Source organism: Cucumis melo, chromosome 9 (assembly GCF_025177605.1).
Source record: "Cucumis melo cultivar AY chromosome 9, USDA_Cmelo_AY_1.0, whole genome shotgun sequence".
Lineage (NCBI taxonomy): Eukaryota > Viridiplantae > Streptophyta > Magnoliopsida > Cucurbitales > Cucurbitaceae > Cucumis > Cucumis melo.
The window spans coordinates 8,254,053-8,275,900 of record NC_066865.1 but is presented as its reverse complement, the minus strand read 5'-3'; the positions used below and the strand labels follow the sequence as shown (position 1 = coordinate 8,275,900).

General features: G+C 31.3%; 1 protein-coding gene across 1 annotated transcript; it reads right to left on the bottom strand.

Annotated features, from left to right (window-relative positions):
* Positions 1 to 14,804: 14,804 nt before the first annotated feature.
* Positions 14,805 to 20,437, bottom strand: LOC103503330 (uncharacterized). Its single transcript, XM_008467490.3, has 5 exons — positions 20,045 to 20,437; positions 19,726 to 19,858; positions 16,384 to 16,508; positions 16,077 to 16,223; positions 14,805 to 15,352 (listed from the first exon to the last, which is right to left on the bottom strand). The coding sequence occupies exons 1-5, from the start codon at positions 20,234 to 20,236 to the stop codon at positions 15,218 to 15,220; spliced, it is 732 nt and encodes a 243-aa protein (XP_008465712.1). The 5' UTR covers positions 20,237 to 20,437; the 3' UTR covers positions 14,805 to 15,217.
* Between the last annotated feature and the right edge of the window lie 1,411 nt (positions 20,438 to 21,848).

Below are 21,848 nucleotides of genomic sequence, written 5' to 3'. Positions count from 1 at the left end.
CTAAACGGGTGAGGTAGGTCTCGTCCCACAGTTGGTATACTTAAAAAGAAAACTTTAAACAGAGTATTTTTAAAATTTATGATATTGTTTGAAAATAACGAATGAGTAGAAAGTATAGATAGATTGATGCATGACGCAAAGGGTAGAATGACTTCTCCCTCCTGGCTCCCATTTGATGTACAGTTCTTATGAAATTTTCAACTAAATTTGGGGCGGATCCCCCCAAAAATTTCTCAATCGGAATTTTTTTTTTTTCTCCACTTTTGTAAAATCGATTAATTTAATTAACTACTATTGAAATGTTTTAATTAAATTGTTTGGGATTTATTTTTCCTTTTTAAAAATTTGAAAATAAAAGATTCAATCAAAACCTATTTTTATTTTTTGTTTTCATAAATGTGTTTTTATGTTTTCATATATATATATTATATATATATATATATATATATATATATATATATTTTTTTTTTTTTTTTTTTTTTTTTTTTACAGCAGATTTAGAAATTCAATTCTAATTTTTTTCTTTCCGTTCTTAGAGTGGAAATTTGATTCTAAACAATGTTTTAAGGTGCGGTTGGTATTATAAGTTTATAAATCATACAACTAGTTATAGTTATTCGTTTTTATATACTTGACGATAAATGTGTGTTATGTATGTATTTAAAAATTTATTGTAAATGACAAAACCATTAAAAATATTTATAAAATATAGCAAATTTCAAATTTTATACATCAATTTATTTTTATGAATGTTTATTAATATAAATATTTTTTATTTATTGTACTATGTTTGAAAATGTCCCTATTATTTTTTTAAGGGGTTTTTTCAAAAATAAAACAAAACGCAAAAATATTTACGCTACAAATAATTTTTAAAAAGAAAAAAGCCCACAAACCCACTAAGTCAAATAACAAAAATATCCTGCAATTAATCAGTCACACACAAGTGAAAAAAAAAAAAAGATTTCGTACCCAGCCTAAGTGATCTCATACCCAATCCAGGAGATCTCGTACCCGATCTGAAAGCTTAACAATGATCTCTTAACAACAATATGATATACTTCCCCGGAGGAGGTTAAATTTCTCATCCCACGGTACTATTGTTTTAAAAAATTATTAATTACTAACTTAATAATACTTTCTATAAATATACCCTAACATTAATTTAGTATAATCTTATAAAGGAAAAAATCAACTTTTACTAAAAAAAAAATATTTGGTCTTATATCAATTTTCACTTTACACTTTTTATCCAATCAAATTAGACCCTAACTTAGTTCAGTGTTATAATTGTTACCATCGATTCAACATTCATGAATTATAATTAGAACAAAAAAAGTTAGGAAAAAATCTCAGTTTCAATCATATTAAGATTTTTATAATTTTAAATTTTGTTAAATCCACAAATTAATTAATGAATAGTTACTAACCAAAACTCATAAATTCTAACAAAATATAATTCTATAGACAATTCTTTGAAATCTTATTAATATTGTATTAATCGAAAGTATATTAGAATACTCTTTTATTATCATGTATTGAAAATAAAATTGTTAGGAGTATAGAAAAGGGCAACACTATTTAAGTTTAATTAGGGTTAAAATTGTCAGTTAAGTGAAAGTATAATTTGATGAAATTAAAAGTTCTAACCTATAAGTACACAATTTAACCAACTTAGAGGGTAAATTTTGTTCTAACCTTTTATAAATGAGAATTTATTTGGTCCATTTTCAAGAGGAGCTATAATGGATATCAAAAATATGTTATATTTGCCAATCCAGCTACAATTTTTTTAAATTACAAATATAACGAATAAATTAAGAAGTTTTTTCATGAGTATAACAAATTAGTAAAATATTTATAATGTATAAAATAATTTTGAAACCAAAAAAAGCTCACAGTCCATGCACGATGAGAAGTAACAAAAATGCTCAGTCAATACTCAATTAATTGGTCACACACATGTGTAATTTTTCTTTTAATACACAATTCTTTAGGAAATGATAGGCAATCATGTACTCAATATAGACAATATTGGTTTAAGATCGCAACCGTCTACCATTTAGATTTTGTACAAGATCACGATTTGGTAGCAATTGTGTACCATTTAGATCGTATATCAAATCTAAACGATTTTGATTTAAAATCACGATTTTGTACCATTTAGATTTGGTATGCAATTGTGTACCTAAATCTAAACAGTTGTGTACCAATATTCCAATGATTTTTTTAAAGATTGTGTAGCAAATATACAAAATATAAATGAAATATTTGATACACGATCTCGTAGATTCTCTCATATTTGGTACACAATCTTGTACATTTGGTACACGATCATGTACTCGAATCTAAATGATTGTGTACCAATATCCCAATGATTTTTTTCAATATCTTTTATATTTGGTAACGATCATGTATTAAATCTAAAACCCAAATCTAAACAATTGTATACTAATATCCCAACAATTTTTGTTCAAGATCGTATACCAAAATCTTTTATATTTGGTACACAATCTTATTGATTGAAAACAAAGATCACGATTTCAAAAAAAATATATAAAAGAAAAATTTCAGAGGAAAAGTAAAAGAAAAATTGGAGAAGAAGAGAAGAAAGAAGATGGAAAGGAAGAAGGAAATTCAAAAGCAACAAGGACAAACCTAAGATATTCAAAAAAATGACCAGCTTCTTGTGCTTTTGATTTTGTTATACGTGCCGTAAATATTTTCGTAGTTTGTTAAATTTACGAAAATTAACCATAAATCAATATAGTTTATGTTTTTTATTATTTCAATTTTACCTCATTTGTATATATATATATATATATATATATATAGGATAGCAAAATCGTAAAGGGTGGCAAAACCAATGGGACTAATTTGAAAAATTTAGGCCTATGCTCCAAAAATATAACTTTTTACAAAAATAACAAAATTTGTTGTCACGCCCTGTCCTACCTCGCATTGCAACATGCAACCGCGACTTGATCTGCCTTGACGCCTCTAAGCGAACCGCCATAATGCTTAGCTTAAATTCTTAAAACTTAAACTTAACGCTTAAGTTGAACTTAAACTCTCCGAACTACTAAGCAACAAGAAAACACAACACATGATAACAAACAAACTTCTCTTTATTACTTAACAACATACATTCCAAATTTGTAATATGTTTTCTTTTACAATAAAGACTTCAGGCTTCCAACGCCTAGCGTAGCTCCTATAGATTCAAACTTAAACTGCTTGGCTAATGCCTTAACGTGTAGCAGCTTGCCTTATCCTTATCAACTTGGCCTTAACGCCTGGTAACTTGGGAAAGGAAAACTTAAAACATAAGTCATACTTAGTGAGTGATATTTTGGAAATCCTTTTTAGGGAATACAATTCAATCACGTAAATTCATTTTTATAAACAGGCTCTCAACGCCTTACTCAAAACATAAATCATACATTAGCCTCTACTTATTCCTTTCACCAATAACATGAATCATTCCTACCATAGACTACTATGATTTCTCATATCACCAGCATCCCTTGGAGAATTTCTTGATTCATTTTTGGTTGCTCAAGCTGTTAACTCAATACGTTCCTTTCAACGCATTGGTCAACTTCTTACCATCATGTAGTCCTTTCACCCCATGATTGCCTTGACTCATTATGTGCACATAGTAGCTAGCTAGCTCATGATAGAAATCCATACAATCAACAAACATAAAAACTTTAGCTTAGAAAACATTTGTGCTTTCTAATAAACAATAACAAAGTCAAACATGTGTTATGTTACATAGTATAGCAATACAAGACTCTGAAAGAAGGCTTTCAAAACTTCATTCTTCCTTTAAGAAAATCGCTTACAAAACACTTAAATGTCTTCCTCCCTCTAAATGCCTAAACTCCAGAATCCTTCTTCTCGTTTGACAACTTCCTCAACAAGTCAACACTTAGTAAATTCAAAATAACAACATTTTCTTTAGATCCTTCAATACTATTTATACTTATCCTTAAGTCGGATTAGTCATCCTTAAACTTCTCTTAACTTGCCAACTCCTACTTAGAACTTTACCTGTGTAGGTTTATTAGCTTTTCAGTCCATACTTATTCTAAACTCAACACGTAATCAACTGTCTAATCAAGATTAGACATTTTCTCAAAATTCTTAACTCTCTTCCCATCTTGTTCTCGCGTCAAAATGCTTACTTCCTCACGTTGTTGAGCTTCAACGCAAACTTCCTCGTGTTGCTGAGCTTCAATGTAAACTTCCTCATCGTGTCGCCTAACTTCAATGCAAACTTCCAAAATGCCTACTACTACTAATTAAAATGCCTGCTTTCCAAAATCAAACCCTTCTATTTCTAACATGGATCTCACATTTTTGGCCTAGGCCAATTAAAAAGATGAATTAAAACTGAAAAGTCTAAAATAGTCTCTCTAATTCACAAACTGACTTATGGAGTTTGATTGTTATATGATTAATATTTGATTAGCATTTTGTTACTTTTTTCTTTTGTTAATTAGTTAATTGTTTATGATAGTCATCCAATTATCTTTCGATCGTCATATAATTACTTTTTTTTGTCAATTAGTTAATAGTTTTTAATACTGTTGTCTGCCTTTTAATTTTCATATGATTATCTTCTATTCTTTGACACATTTAATAGTGTATAATATTGTCATATGGTTACATTTTATTCGGCGATAGAGTTCTAGTTGTTTATGATTTTGTCATTTTTTTTCTTCTAAAAAGATAATTTTGTCATTTAATAGTTATAACCACCTTCTAATTGCCTATTGCCTTACATTCTTTATTATGTAGTTGTTTATGATACTATTATCTGATTGTCTTCTCATTATCTTTTTTAACACATAATTAGCAATTTATGATGTTGTCATTTATTATTATTATTATTTCTATCGACTAGCGTGATTGTCTTTTTTACTACCTTTCTGTTTGTCATATATTTAGTAGTTTGAAATAAGACATTGAAATAGAAAATTAGAAAAAAAATGCTCTTATTGATTAACTAACTTCGAATTTGATTGATGTGCAATTGTTATTTGATTGCTAATGATACTAATTGTTGTTTGAATACTATTTGATAATTACTATATGATACTAATTGCCAATAATATCGTTTACTGTATGATATCTATTGAATTAGTATTTGAAACTAATGGTTAATGTTACCTAACTACTATTTGATACTATTTTTTGGAGATACTAATTGATATATGATTGTTATTTGAACACAGCTTAATACTAATTACTATTTGATTGTTGTTTGTTATTGACTATAAATTATTGTGATTGATAATGATACAAATTGCTATCTGATGATTAGATTACTACTTATCAATGATACCTATTACTATCTAATTTTTGTATGATTACTATATGATGTTGATTCTTAGTGATATTAAATGTTATTTGACATGATTGTTATTTAATTGTTGATATTACTTTGTATCTGATTATTATATGATTCTTATCTAATACAAAACTAGAAAAAATAGAATGAAACGAAGAATTCCTAAACCATGTATATCTTCCGTATAACCCAATAAACAAGTTCATTCTCCATATTCACTCTATTTCTCACCTAACTATTATATCTCCTAATATTTTTCAATCAAGGCACTCCAAACATGGTAGCAATCATATTCCTAATGAAACTTAAGGCCATGATATATAGACCCGTCTTCACAAATCTACATATCCTTGATGTCCACAATATGGTCGTTCAAATAGATGCAAAGTTACACATTCTTCTTCTTGTTAGAAATGACATGTGGGCCTTGGCCCATAAGTAAAGTTGACTTTCCATGTCTCACATTGATAGTTTTAGAAGAGATGAGTGGATATAGATACCACAGAAATGAAAGTGGGATATAAAGTATGTCGGTAGTGTTAGCACAACCTTGTCACCTCACGCGTGTGCCTTTATCGTTGTTTGATTAAATTTTTATTACCTATCAAAATATTATTTTTGGTAATTTTTAGATGAATTTACTTTATGATCTTTAGGTATCTTCTTATTCTTCCTTGCCACGTGTCGTTCTCTGACGTAGTGTTGGACATTTCGATTCTATTGTAGTTATTGGTCATGACCAGTCCGATTCTCATGTTCTTCCACAACGTGCATGACAGTTCCGCCCCTCCGCTCCTCCGCACAGGTCCTCTGATTTTCAGAGTGCAATTCGAGTTCCTCCACTATAAATTGAAGCAACCTCTCATTATTTGTAGCATCACTCAACATTCATCCCATTCTTGAATTCTCTATTCTCTCTTCTCCATTTTCTCTCTGCTTTCCATCTACAATTCTAAGCTTAATCGATTTTGTTTATATTCCTTGTTTCAGCGAGTGCATGTCAGAATAAGGAAGTTGTGATAACCTTGGGGAACAACCGACAACACGATTAGCACTTCGGTGGACTGTAATTGCTTTCTAGGCAGTGGTTCTTCAACAATATGAAAGCAATTAGCTCAACGTCGATCAAGACCTCCAACAAAGTTCTACCAAATTTATCTAAACTCGAACTGCTTGATGGAACAAATTACCGCTGATGGTCCAAAAAATTATTGATCTTCTTCAAGCAGCTGAAGTCGACTATGTTCTTACCACTGAACCATAGTCAGATCCTCTAGTAACCACTCCAGCACCTACTTCTGATCCAGAATCATCCACGGATCCTCCTACAGCTGTCATCGTCCAAGTGAAGCAAGTATCCATAACCGATCCTAAAAAATACGCAAAGGACAATAAGATAGTTTGTGGACATATGTTGAACCATATGCAGATCCAATGTTCAATCTATTCAAAGCTATAAAAAGTACGTTGTTGGAAAGTAGCTACAGTTCCAAATGACAGACGACAAACGACAAGCCTATTGTGGAACATATTCATGAATATGAAAACTGTTGGGTTTTATGTCCTAAAACTCGTAGATAATAAATATAATCCATTAACTGTTGTTAATAAAGTGTTATTATTATAATTTCAATAGGAAAACTTACATAAATATAACAAAACTGTAAACTATTTACGGCCTGTGTAACAAAGCCCATAAGGTTAGCCATTTTTTAAATATTCCAGGTTTGTCCTTCCATTTTTCTTTTCTTCCTCGCGATTCGTCTTCCTGTTATTTTGTCTTCCCCTGCGATTTCGTCTTTCTTCTTTTCCCTTTTTCTTTTCTGCGATTTCTTTCCATCATCTTTTTTATTTTTCAATTCTTTATTTATGTCGTTTAATCTTTTCATCGTTTTTCTTCTTTTTCTCTTCGTTTTTTTTCACTTTGATTTCTTTCCATCGTCTTTCTACTTTTCCTCTTCCTTTTTTCGTTGCGATTTCTTTCCGTCGTTTTTCTTCTTTTTTTTTTTTTTTGTATACGTTTACATTTTGGTAACCAAATCTAAACAACTGTGTATTAGATTGTGTACAACAAAATAGCAAAATCTAAAAAATCGTGTATAAAGAATCTTGAAAAAAAATCATTTAGATTGGAGTAGCCAAATATAAACGATCATGTAAAAAAATAAAAGATTGTGTATAAAGAATCTTGAAAAAAATCATTTAGATTGAAGTAGCCAAATGTAAACGATCGTTTAAAAAAGTAAACGTGTAAAAAAAATAAAAGATCGTGTATAAAAAATCTTGAAAAAAAATCATTTGGATTGGAGTAGCCAAATGTAAATGATCGTGTAAAAAAAAGTAAACAATCGTGTAATAAATCTAAACGATCGTGTAAAGAAATCTAAACGATCGTATAGCAAAAGAATTAAAAAAATAGTGTACCAAATTTTAAAAAAAATCATTTAGATTTGGGTCCCCAAATATAAACGATCGTATAACAAAATTAAACGATGGGATTAAAAAGATAAATTGTATCCATATCTAAACGATCGCGTATAAATTATAACCATATCTAAATGACCGCCTTGTAGTCATATCTAAACGATCGCGTATAAATTATAGTCATATCTAAACGATCGCGTATAAATTATAACCATATCTAAACGATCGCCTTGTAAGCATATCTAAACGATCGCGTATAAATTATAGCGCCATATCTAAACGATCGAATATATATTGAACCATATCTAAACGATTGCGTATATATTGAACCATATCTAAACGATCGCAAATATATTACGCGCGCGTTATTAATGGCGTGGTTGACGGAGCGTTTTTGGTATTTTACACGGTAGGCCTCTAGGCTTTTTCCGTTTTTGGAATTGTTCTATACAGTGAAAATATTTTGCTGTTTTTTTATATTTTTTAAAAGACCTTATTTCAATAAGTGTTATTTATTATATTATTACTTTTGTCTTAATAACCTAGATAAAAAAAACCAACATCTTAAGTTGTTTGATGTGTCTTGAATAGTATATAGAGACATACATGGATCAATGTTCGAGGTACAGCTTAAAGGGTCTATAGTATAGAGATAAGGTTGGCTACTTTATCCTAGTAACACTATGGATACGACTTACTTTATATTTGATACAAACGCAATGATCCAATGCGTTTGTATAGGTGACATGCAAGTGAGGGTATCCTATGCAATGAGTTTACATAAGATCGGACCACGAAATAGTAACAACTAGATGTAACTCTATTAACTGGTTAGGTTTCTATTTCATTAGGATGACCTAGGTAACTTAGTCTTAATCCTGAGTGTATTATAAACTCCTGTTCGCGAGCGACTGTCCTTTGATTTGTACGAATGAGAGTGGTCAGATTGCCAGGGGCAAGATCGAGTGGGGAGCTAGGAACATAATCACAGAAGATGGAATTCACTCATTCCCGACTTTAGGTTAAATAGTTAAGTGTTCCCTTAAATGATGTTTCCGAGACTTGAACAAAGGGCTCTATCCTCTCTATGGCCCAAGAGGGATTTTTATTTAGTGGTTGATCTATAAACAGGTTGTTCATTAGAGAACCACTAGTATTTAAGGACTATAAAGGCCCGTTTGGTAACGTTCCTATTCTCTGTTTCTTGTTTCTTGTTCCTTGTTCCCTGTTTCCTGTTTCTTCTTTTTTCTAGAACAAGAAACAGTAATGTGTTTGATAACTGTTTCTTTTTTTTTTTGTTTCTTAAAAAAAAAATAGAAACAAAAAATGTGTTTGATAACTGTTTCTTGTTTACTGATTTTCTTCTAGATTTACTTTTTATTTTTCACATCTACTTCAATTAAACATTAAACAAAAATATAGGTCTATCCATCAAACATAAAAAATAAAATTATCAAAAGTTTATTCATTTAATATGAAGAAGTATCAATGCACTAATAAAAATAATAACATAAACATAAAATTGTATTTATCCTTCAAATGTTGCAAAATTTGATTAGCAATATCTTCTCTCACTCGGGCTATTTCTCTTAGATGATGTCGACTCACTTCTTAATCCATCAATTTCAACAACCTCATCGTTATTTCGTGACATCTAGAATTTAATATTAATTTTAAAGTAAGTTATTATGTCTTCAATATTCATAATTGAAAGAAACAAAACAAAATTTAACCTTTAACTCTACTACCTATAATGTTTAGAGAAAAACCCACAACGAAAACCCAGATTCAAATAAAGAGGAAGATGAAAACTATGGATCCGACGAAAAGGAAGAGTTCGGGTTGTCGAGGAAGACGATGAGAGGTGAAGAGGAAGACGGTGTGTAGAGGAAAACAATGAGTGAAAAAGGAAGAGGATGATTATTTGGGAAAGACGATGGAGATAAAAGGAAAATGAAACTAATTGAGAAGAATGAAAAGGAAACTAATAAAAATAATTGAAAAAAGGAAAATGAACCAATAAAAATAATTGAGAAAAAGGAAAAGGAAACCAATAAAAATAATTGAGAAACTGGAAAATGAAACCAACAAAAATACTTGAGAAAAAGGAAAAGAAAAGAAATAAATATAATTGAGAAAAAGAAAAAAAACCAATAAAAATAATTGAGAAAAATGAAAGGAAACAAATAAAAATAATTGAGAAAAAAGAAAAGGAAACAAATAGAAATAAATTGAGAAAAAGGAAACCAATAGAAGTAATTGAGAAACGAAACATAATAAACTACTTTTTTTTGTTCCCAATAATTCCTTATAAAATGAGAAACGTTTCTATTTTTTTTAGAATGAGAAACAAGTAACGTTATCAAACACCTCTGTTTCTTAAAAAATGGAAACAGAAACAGGAAACAGGGAACAAGTACGTTACCAAACGGGCCCTAGGTAACCGGGGGTAAAATGGTAATTTGACACAGCTGGTGTTACAAACACTTTTGAAAGACTAACTTACTGGTATTAGTCTATATCCGTGGACACATAAATATATCTACAGTGATAAGAGTTTATTTGTGCATCTTTAGTGGAGTATACACAGTTAATAAATATTGATTAATGTAGTTAAAGAGTTGGGCCAATTAATCTCATATTGTTGTAGCTTCTGATATGTAGGTCTATTAGGTCTCATTTCTAACTCATAAAAGGTAATGAGATTTATTTGTATTGTTTCTAATTTGAAATGTTAAAATTTACTTTGAGAATTAATATATTGTATGGTGATACATTATAATATAAAGTTTGTATTTTAATTAAACTTTATTATATAAATTTAATTTTGAATATGACTCAAAATTAATTTATGAGAGAATAAAATATTTGAATGAGTTCAAATATTAATTTAATATGAATTAAATTCATATTAAAACTATAGGTTAAAATTTAATGTATATATGATACATATTAAAACTATAAGTTATGAGAGAAATTTATATTTTATTTGAATATGATTTAAATTTGGATTAAATATTTAATTTAGCAATTAATTAATTGAAGAATTAATTAATAGTTTAATTTGATTTGATTTAATTAAATTGAAACTGTAGGTTATGTGAGAGATATTAATTTAAATGTGATTTAAATGAAATATTAATTAAGTATGATTTAATTAATTATTAATTGAATTAAATTAAATTAATAAATTTATTTATTTAAATTAATACTAATTTATTAAATTAATAGGAAACGTGAATGGTTTTCCATATTCCCATTTTCTCTCAACTTCCCTCTTCTTTAAGGAGGTAAGGTACACAAAAGGAAAGACAGAAGTTCTCGAAAAAATGCGTACTCTACAATTCTTTTTAGAAGAAAAACTTTCTCTTAGAATTTCCCTTCTTGAATTTTGGTTTCCACTTTGGTTTCCACCAACCAAAATCTCGTTTAGAGAATAAGGAGGTTTCCAAATGGTAGTGTCTCCAAATTTGGTGTTTGGCAGATTCAGAGTTGTCAACATACGTACGTTTCTTCTTTCTCTTTGTATTTTAATTTCGAAAGCATGCTTGACCATAGAATTTAGAATTTAGTTTATGTATTTTTTTTCAATGTATTGGTATTTTTAAATCCTAATTAAATTGGGTTTATGATTTATGTTAGTTTTCTCCTATGAAAGGACTCTCATCCCTTAAAAAACCTAGTCGCAAATGTTCTATATGAAGAAATGAGATGTGTGAAATACTCCAAGCGAATGTACTGCTCAAGAAATTTACTCCGTCATGGAACACTACTGAAATCACCTGAAACACAAAAAGTAGGAGAAACTTTAGGAGTTGATCAACATATGTGCATAAAAGAAGCTAATAGATTGAAAAATAAGCTCGCTTCTACAAATTTAAATTTTGTTAATGCTAATCTCGTTGAATCTTCTGTGTTAATAGAGATAGATCCAAACATGTTAAAAGACAAAATGGGAAAACCTCATGAAGGACAGGTCAGTTCAAGGGTGTTGGGGGGAAATCGAGAAGAAGAAGCTGTGATATGCTATGTCTGTAGAAAGGAGGGACATCAAAGGAATGGGAGACCAAACCAGAAACTTATACCACAAGCCAATCTTGCTAAACAAGATGACGATGTCATAGTAGTTGTTATGGAGGTCAACCTAATTGAAAATAAGATTGACTAAACTTATTAATCACATTAATCAATATTCGTTAACTGTGTACACTCCACTAAAGACTCACAACTGAACTCTTGTAGATATATTTATGTGTCCAAAAATATAGACCAATAACAGTAAGTTAGTCTTCCACAAGTGTTCATAACACTAGCTGGGTCAAATTATTGTTTTACCCTTAGGTTACTTCTAGTTCTTAAATACTATTACTTCTCTAATGAACAATTTGTTTATGGTTCAACGAATAATAGAAACTCCTCTCGTGCCATAGAGAGGGTATGACCATTTATTCAAGTCTCGGAGACACAATTTAAGAGAACACTAATCTATTTACCCTAAAGTCGAAAAGGAGTGAATTCCATCTTGTGTGATTATGTTCCCAGCTCCCCACTCGGTCTTGTCCCCAAAACGATAAGCATATTGAGTCGACAATATTGTCTCTCACTCGTACAAATCAAAGGACAATCCCTCGCGAACAAGAGTTCATAATATACTCAGGATTAAGACTAAGTTACCTAGGTTATCCTAATAAAATAGAAACCTAACTAATTATCAGATTACATCTGGTGGTTACTATTTCGTGGTCCAGTCTTATGCAAACTCACTCGCATGTTACCTATATGGGTGCGTTGGATCATTGCGTTTGTATTAAATACAAAGTGAGTCGTATCCATATTGTTACTAAGATAAGGTACTCAACCTTATCCTTATACTATAGACCTTTTAAGTTGTATCTCGAACATTGATCCCTATATGTCACTACATATTGTTCAAGACTCATCAAACAAATTATGATGTTAGTTTATTGGATTTAGGTTATTAAAACAAAACTAATAATATAGTCAATAAAGTTTTATTGAAATTATAATAATCACACTTTATTAACAACGACCAACAAATTACATTTACTATCTACGAGTTTTAGTACGTAAAACCTAACATAACTTTGTATTGTATCATATTTGGTAAGCATGAATTTAAGTTAATAAGAGAAGGGTGTGTTTATTCCGTTGCGTTGTGTTTATCAAGGTTAAGTTGGTTATTAAAGTTTTCCACTTACTAGGCATTCAACATGCTATCTCACATGAAGATAAGGGTTGAGTGTGTAGGTGATGTCTCTCCACTAAGTTACGTAAACTGACTTTTTGGAGCGAGACATGGCAATTTCAAACAATCTTCATTCGTCAAGAGAAAATGAATGTCTTCATCATTATTCATCACAAAAGCAAACCTTTGGCCTAATGTTATAGACATCTTATTAACCAGCTCATATCCAATAAAATTTATCCTACAAATTCTGTATACTTATTCATAAACAATGTTTATACATTATTCCAATATCTACTATCAAACCTTTCAATTGTCCTCCATATTCTTTCTCATTCTCCTTCCATTCACCTCCAAAGCAAACAAATATACGAGACATCCTAAAAGAAGACAAGAAAACACATGAATTTGAATACCAAAAAATGTTAATAAAAGCTATCACAATCTTAGAAATAAACCTTAATCTTAGTGCACACATGCACCCATCTCGCCCGAGATTCATTGAAAACTAATCAATCAAAGAAAATATATCACTATCTCAAATGAGATTATTGCATTCACCCCCAAGATTGCATAAACAACCACGCAAACCACCTTTTTTTTTTTTTGTCAATAGCATGCATTTGAAAGACCAAACACATCTAAGAAAGAAAGACAATTTTACCTTATTTTCCTCTATTTCAAGTGAGTATGAATTTTGTAGGGTTTCTACACTTTTGGGACAAAATGTCGGGAAAAGTTTTATTATACAACTTTTTCAACAAGCCAATCTGTTGCTTTCTATAATAATATTAAAATAATCATTATAATATAATATATAAGAGCATGATAGTAAATTCAAATTTTTAATAACCAATGAAACATGTAGGAAATATGACTTTCTAACTTTAAATTTAAATATCGGTGACGATCTTGATTGAGAAGGGTCAAGAGAACTTATTCCAACGAGTATTCTAAAAGTGTGCTGTTTTAATAATGAAACCCACTAAGATCTTAGTAAGATTTTGTGCAAATGCCTCCTACTAAAATACAAGTTTCATCATGTGAAGCAAACAAATTTCTTGTACTGAAAGACTAATCCATCAGACTAAGAGTGTGTTAGGTTTAAAAATTTCAAGTAATTATGTTTTAAGTAAGTCATTTTGATAGAATTATTTGATAACCAACTAAAATCATAGTCGGAAGAAGGTTGAAAGATGGGAAAGTTAGGCATTAGCTTAGTATGATCCATATTAAGTTTGGTATTTTGAGTCTTCAAAACAGATTATATTTTATAGCAATCCGCAATGGACATTATCTTCATCCAAAGTACTATGAGATTCTGGGTCTTCGAAACACATCTTCGTCAAACACCAATAAAAGGTTGGGGGAAATTTTGATGTTAGAGGTAGATAGAAATTGAATAATTTATGGAGATTAATCGTGAATGATGGGATAATAGAGTGAGTAATTAGATACATACAGACTTAAGAAAGGGCATGCATTTTGCTTATCTGTGTGGGTAAATAAGGAAAACAAAAGTCCCAATAGCAATTTTAGGGTAATATTCAAATTTATATTGAATTTTTTTTTAAAAAAATTACATTTTAAAATTAAATAACTTGTTACACAGTAGATACCATCTTCAAAATTTACAAGCCATATGTAATTTAATCTTAAAACTATACAATTTTGGGCATTACAAACTCTTCCAATTACATTTAAAATTTTTCTTTTAGCTTCCTTATCGACGGGTTAATTCAAAGTCAATTTTGATAATAATAATAAATAAATAAATAAAATCGTAACACTACAATTACTAACCAACCCTCAATATATCTAAATAGATCAAAGCTTCACGTATTTGATAGAAAACCGAATCTTTACCATCTCATCGTCTTGAGGTAAATTCAACTAACCCCAGAATATGAACTCATCCACATATTTCCAACTTATGAACCTACTTTTATATCGAGAGATCACTACATTATCATGGAGCTACTAGAACAGAATGGAACTTCAAAAAATTCCCATCAACCCCTACGTCCTTCTAATGGGTTGCTGTAGACTCCATCATCCCCCATTCAACACATCGTGCACAGTTAGTATATTAGAAAAAAGGAAAAATAAAAGGAGAAGAGTCTGATTTCAGTTCTCGAACCCGAACTGAAGACCTTTTTCCTGAATTAGAGGTGTGAACTATGCTCTTGATCTTTGGGATACAGGTTTAAACACAATGTCGTCATTCATCATCCTTCAACCATTGTTTTGGCAGCATCAATCAGTGCTGGCCTAAATTCAATTGAAGCTCTACCAAGAACTGTGAAACCTTCCCCATCTTCCACATCCACGTCAGCTCCATGTCTTATTAGAAGAAGAGCAACCTGTCAGACACATGAGCATTTGTTAACAGATTCCCTTCAGCCCACAGTAACTACTGCATTAAATCAAACCAAAGCTAATGACAAAAACTATAATTAAACATAGCCCAAAGTTTAAAGATGTATTTAACCTTTTCTAACATTTAAAGACTCAATATCGAAACATTTACAAACGATGAAATATGTAATTCCTTTAAGAGGGAATCAAGGATGAAATCTGTTATTTATTTAACTTCAAACAAATAACAACAATAAAGGAAGACAATATGAAGGAATTGCTGCATAACATATTTTCCCCAGAGTTGTTGCTTTAGAAACTTCTCTATCATAAAAGCTAACAGTCAAGTCAAAGAGTCTTAAAATAATTGTACATCCAGGTTTTAGCTTGAGTACAAGTTGAAATTGCGAAGTACTTTCACCCGAACAACTAACAACTTCACGTCTGTAGAAAATTGAGTTCGACAACATGTGGAAATGGGATTTTGAGCTTGACCTCTAAGTTGAGAGCATGTGCGTTGACTAGCTGAACTATACTCAGGTTGGCACCACTTCTATTAAAACTAGAATTAATTGCCTCATTCATCCATTGACAATACAATTTTCAGCCAGATGAAGATGTCATACACAACCAATGTGGTGGAACATATAGAAACAAACTTATATAACACAAAACTAAAAACATATTAAGGGTTGAAGAGATAAAGAAAATCATTGAAGCCAAAATAACCTCTTTGTTTTGGCAAATTACTGCATTCATAAGAGGTGTTTGGCCAGCTTTATCAGTAGCATCAACTTCTGCTCCTTCCTCAATCAGAAGCTCACACAATTCTGAGTTTCCAGTGCTAGCTGCTCGATGCAACGGTGTGCAACCAACCTAATTTGTGTTCAATTCATTACCACCCATGAGCAATGTTGATCAGATGATGCACGAGTACACAATACAAATAGTTTCAACTCTAGCTGTACAAGCAAATTCGAAATTGAATTGAAATAAAGCTTAAGCAATTCAAAATATTATGTTCGAGATGACAAGCCTTGTCTTTTGAATTAATTTTGGCACCATGTGAGATAAGAGTTTCAGCAATCTTCAACCATCCTTTACTTGAAGCATAATGAAGAGCAGTGCGACCACCATCATTTTTCAAATTTACATCGGCGCCTGTCATATAAAAAAATGAAGTTCTGAATACAAACATGTGAATAAAAGAAATCTCAAGAAGTATACAACTCCTATTCATCACAAACATAATATATCATCACTTGATCTTATCCAAAAGGCAGAGAAAGTTATCAAACATGATATACAATGAAAACATGATGAAGTGAGTTTGTTAAAGAACTTTTGACCCTGCCAAAAGCATCTTTTAATTTTCTGTTTTTTTTCAAGTTCAAACTTTAACTATTTAACTATTGGACATGGAAATATTTTCTTGAATGAAGGTAATATAACTAACAAGAAACAGACACAAACTAAAGAATAAAAAAAACTCACTAGTTGGCAACAAGTAGAAAAAATTATAATAATTACAAACTCAATCAAGAGATTCCAAATGAAAATAAGTTAAATCTCAAGAGATCTCAAAAGTTTCTATCTTTATCATGTAATGCCTATTCTATTTCTCTCGAACAAGAGTTCACACAAAATAGAAAAGATACTTAAATCCAAAGAACTTTGGTGCTGCCGTTGGGCTTACCTCTGCCCTTCACCTTTGGCCCATGCCTAGTCCTAGCCTCTGAGAGGATGAGCCATGAGAATGATGGGCAAGAAATCTTTGATAGAGCACATACAAGGCAAGTGATGGGGACACACAGAACAACTTATACACAATACTGCTAGTAAGTGGGAGTCAACAAGATAATATTACAGACTTCCTCGTTCTATTAGCAGGGGCAATACCACGAAGGGAACATGAAATATTGGGGTTCCTCTGCTGGATATTGAAGTATTTATGGTGCAGATTAAAGAATCCTGGAGAAATATTGGAGTAGGAAATTTATTAATTGTGAATAATGAGAGAAAAGGAAGACATTGATCCTTCAAATAGACCCAAAGGAAAAGAGTGGTTACACACTTAAACTACCTAACTAGATAACTAAACCTAACCTCCTTAATTAATAATATGCCCCTTCTACTAATCATACAAATACTCTTCTAATAACCCCATATATCTCTAACTAGGTCCCTTACACGTTATTATAGTGTGGAGACCATGAACGATAGAGTATGGAAGGAGCAAAGCTCTGTGACGGACTTGATGTCTCTTCCTTGATGGTCTTGATGACCTTGGAAAGCGGCGATTGTTGTTCTACTTATTGGGCTTTGGGCCCTGCCATTTTCTCACCTAGGTGCATCTCAACACCAGCTCGACGACAAAACTCTGTGACCAAACACGGGTGGCCAAGTCCACTTGCTGTAGAGCACCGAACTATTCTTCGGAGTGAGACATTAGTGACCTTTCCAACGTCAACAGACCTAGATTGCAAAAGGCGTAGAGCAACTTTGCCATATCCTTCATCACCTTAGCAAGGCAGGTGACAAGCATGAAATGTGCACAAATAAGCATGTGCCAAATCTGGTTTGTAACCGTCAAGGTTATGCCCCTAATCTAGATGGATGCAACTTGATACGTTTACCACCTATCCCCTAGAACACATAGAGCTTTAGTCGCCTCGTCAAAAGGAAACACACTTGCAAGAATTGGACATATTTGTTGTTCTCAATGTTAGGCAACCTGTAGACAATTGATGAGGGACGAATCAATGGGGACTATGACAACGCTAACACGGGAGACGCTCCTTTGCTCCTCCATGTTAATGTATAACTCCTTGACTATTGGGACAACAGTTTCCTTGAGATCTACGAACATAAATTCCCACCCTTTATCCCGTATTTTGGCAATTATTCGGTGAATAAGATCGGCATCTAACCTAAAGGATTTTTATGGGGTTAGAACCTTAATGGCGAAGGAACGACACACTTTCTCATACTCACCACGTGAAGAAAACCTTTCCCGGTTGTAGTCAGGTTCCGGTTGATTAGCCTTGAAAGAACTAGCTACAGTTTTTCCCTTGCTTTTCTTAAGGGCCATAGATATTGCAATGGAAAGAGCACTACTCTTGGCACCAAATGAAAGAGAGCTAACTCTTGACTCAACTACTATAAAAAAAAAACTCTTCAAAAACACCTAGCCCTACCAAACTCAACACAAAGTAAGCATAAAAGCTCATTAAATAAATCAATCCAAGCTCCAACACTTTAATTCTCGTCTGCCTTTTCACACAACTCAATCAAATCAGAGCACAACGTAGGTTTCAAGCTATAATCTATATGAAAAACTTAAAAAAGAGAACATACCTTTGGCCTTCAATGTAGGCTCCACAAGTTGAGAAAACCCATCAAAATCACTCAAATGGGAAGAAAACCCCACAAGGAATGCTTTGGGAGTGTAGAAATTGAGTGCAGAGTGTGCGATTTTGGAAGAGAGTGCATGAGATTGCATGATGGAGATGGGAGAGATAGAGAGAATGAGAGAAAATGGCTGACGAAATCGGGAGGTGAGGGTTTAAAGTAACCTCCCTACGGGGATATAAATACTTTAAGCACTACAAATAAATACTACATATAAGTTTACTGAGGGACTAACATTCTCATTCTTCTTTATGTTATAACATGTAAATACTAGTAATGTTCTATCAAGTAGACACAAGGTTACTATGGCACCATACAAGAATCAACGGTAGGCCAAATCAAGAGGGTCATCTATTCTCCCTTTCCATTAACACACAAGATTTCTTACCCTGACGCTAACTTAAAAGGTTACATTTCCCTTTGAACCCCTTCTCTAACAAACTTTCACTATTGAAGACGTAAAATTACACCTTTACAAAAACACCCTGTCCTCAAAGGTGAAAATCTAGAGACTAGGACTAGATAGCCTTAAAAATTGTCTAAGATCCAAATGCTCCAAAAGAGGTCCTTCTATCATACTAGGATCCTCCAAACACTAATGCCCATGTTTTCTCATTCCACTATCCATTTAAGGTTGAAGTACAAATTACAGGGTGAGAGTCATTCTTTATCAACACCTAAAAAACTAATAATAACAAGAGAAGAATAAAAAAGATAAAGTTTGATCAGGCGAAAGTTTTAACAAATTTCATGGGCATCTTGAAGATGGAAGGTGAGAGTGATGCTCTTCCAGGTTCCCTTTTAATAACTTCTAATCAACAATCGTCCACCAGTCAACAATACAGAGTCTAAAGTAAGATCCATCCCTATGCTAAACAACTTAGCTTTGTTCATAATCTAGACGACTAAAATCATCACAAAAGCATGCAGATGGAACAAAAATCAGACAATTAAAGAACTCGCTAACCTCCGCTCAACAAGGTATCTAAAATGTCAGACCGCCCAATGCTAGCAGCAGAATGAATCGGTGCCCAACCTTCCTCATCGGCGCAGTTAATTACCTTTGTAGACTGATCAGCAGTAACCAGTATCTTTACAACCTGGTGCATTACGAAGAGTTCTAATAATGTATAAATAAGGCCAACAGACATCCAAATTTCAAGTTGACAAGATGATGGGTCCTTTTTAAATAAAAAGAACAATGCCAAAACAAAAGAAAAACCATGGGAGAAGGGTTTTTCGTTTCGAAATTCTCTACTTCAAAGAAAAGTTAGGTAATGACTAACATCGGCGTGGCCTGAAGAGACGGCAACGTGGAGAAGAGAGCGATCATCCTCATTTCTTAGGGAGAGAGATTGAGAAAGCTGATGTGGTGTGAGGGCAGTGAAAACGGAAGAATCGCCGGTCTCTGCGGCTTTGAAAAGATCATCGTCATTGATCAAACGAACATCTTTGGAAGCATCAATTTCCATATCCATGAATTTCAAGAACTCGAAAGTTAAAATTGGACAAAATCCCCTAAACTCTGAAGCGAACCGCCGAAATGGAGCGCTGTTCTACATTTGCCACAATGTACAGTTTGGGAAATTGTCCGAAATAACCCCATTTTTAGCTTTTAAAGATAGCACTTCTTCTCGGCGCTTCTCGATCGCGATCATCATCCAGATTTTGTTTGAATTTTGATAATAAACATTAACCATGCTTGCCCTTCTTTGTAAATCCAAAATAATTTTACAAAACTACCTTCAATGTTGAAAATATTATTTTATTACCGATGAGGTTTACGGCAACGAGTGACCTATAACAGTCCAGTAATTATAATGAGTATAATTATAATAATTTATGTTTGGGGTGTAAACTATTATAAACTGTATTATTATACCTATATTTTGGATAGAGATTATTATAATTTGTATTATTATAAGCTATATTTGAGATAGACACTATTATAATCTAGGTTTTCCACTACTCCTTTTTTGTCTATATATATATATATATATACATACCGTACATGAAATACACATTTTTCTTCAATTGTTCATTTAATAAATTTAGTTTCAAATTTAGTTTTTCTACTATTTTTTGATATGCATATATATACATGATATATGAAATACATATTTTTTGTTCAACTGATTTTATTAAATCTTGTTAATTAGGATATTCATTTATTCAGTTACATTTTCCGTAATTCATTACATATCATAAAAATAATTTTAGGAGAAAGTTTAATTACTAATTCTTCATTTTCATTATTTAATTACTAGTCTTTTTCATTATTTTTGTTTTTTTATAATGATTTTTAAAGAAAGTTATAAGTTTGTTAATTTTATAAAAAAACAAAATTAAAAAGAAAAACTATATAAGTTTTTGCATGATTTTAACCACTGCATACTATTATTCTTTTCTAAATGCATCTGTTGTATTATCATTGGTTATTTATTTGTCGTGCATGATACAAATTTATTTTTTTTATGATAGAAATTTATTCATTTTTTCTCTTTTATCATACAACATTCTTTTTATAACACAAATTGTCTTCTTAAAAAATATGCATTATGATGCATCTTTTCTTCTTCAAATTTATGATACAAATTTGTCTTCAAATTTTGTTTTATGTTAAATCTTTTCATAAAATAGACTTTCAATGAAAAAGTGGAATTGAATTTTTTTATAAAAAAGTTATTCCTTTGATTTATTTAGAAATAAAAGCTCAAAAAATTAAATTTTGATTCAATGGAAATAAAGTATAGTTTCATTTAACCACTATGCACCTAATTACCAATATTTATTTTTATTATGTTTATCTATTTTTGTAGCAAACATTGCCAAAAGTTGTTGATTGTTCAGTTTTAATTTTTTTTCCTTTTTTGAAAACTTGAAATTGATAAAATTGTGAATTGTCATTTTTCCTAAGTTTAACACAATTGATTTTTTGTTTTATGTTTAAGCATTAACCATTTAACACAATTTCCCTAAATTTTTGCAAAGAAAATTTTCCTAAGATATTTTTCCTAATTTAATATATAGATGCACATTACTGTGATTAAGATAATATTATAAGATACTCACTCTTAGTGGTCATGTACT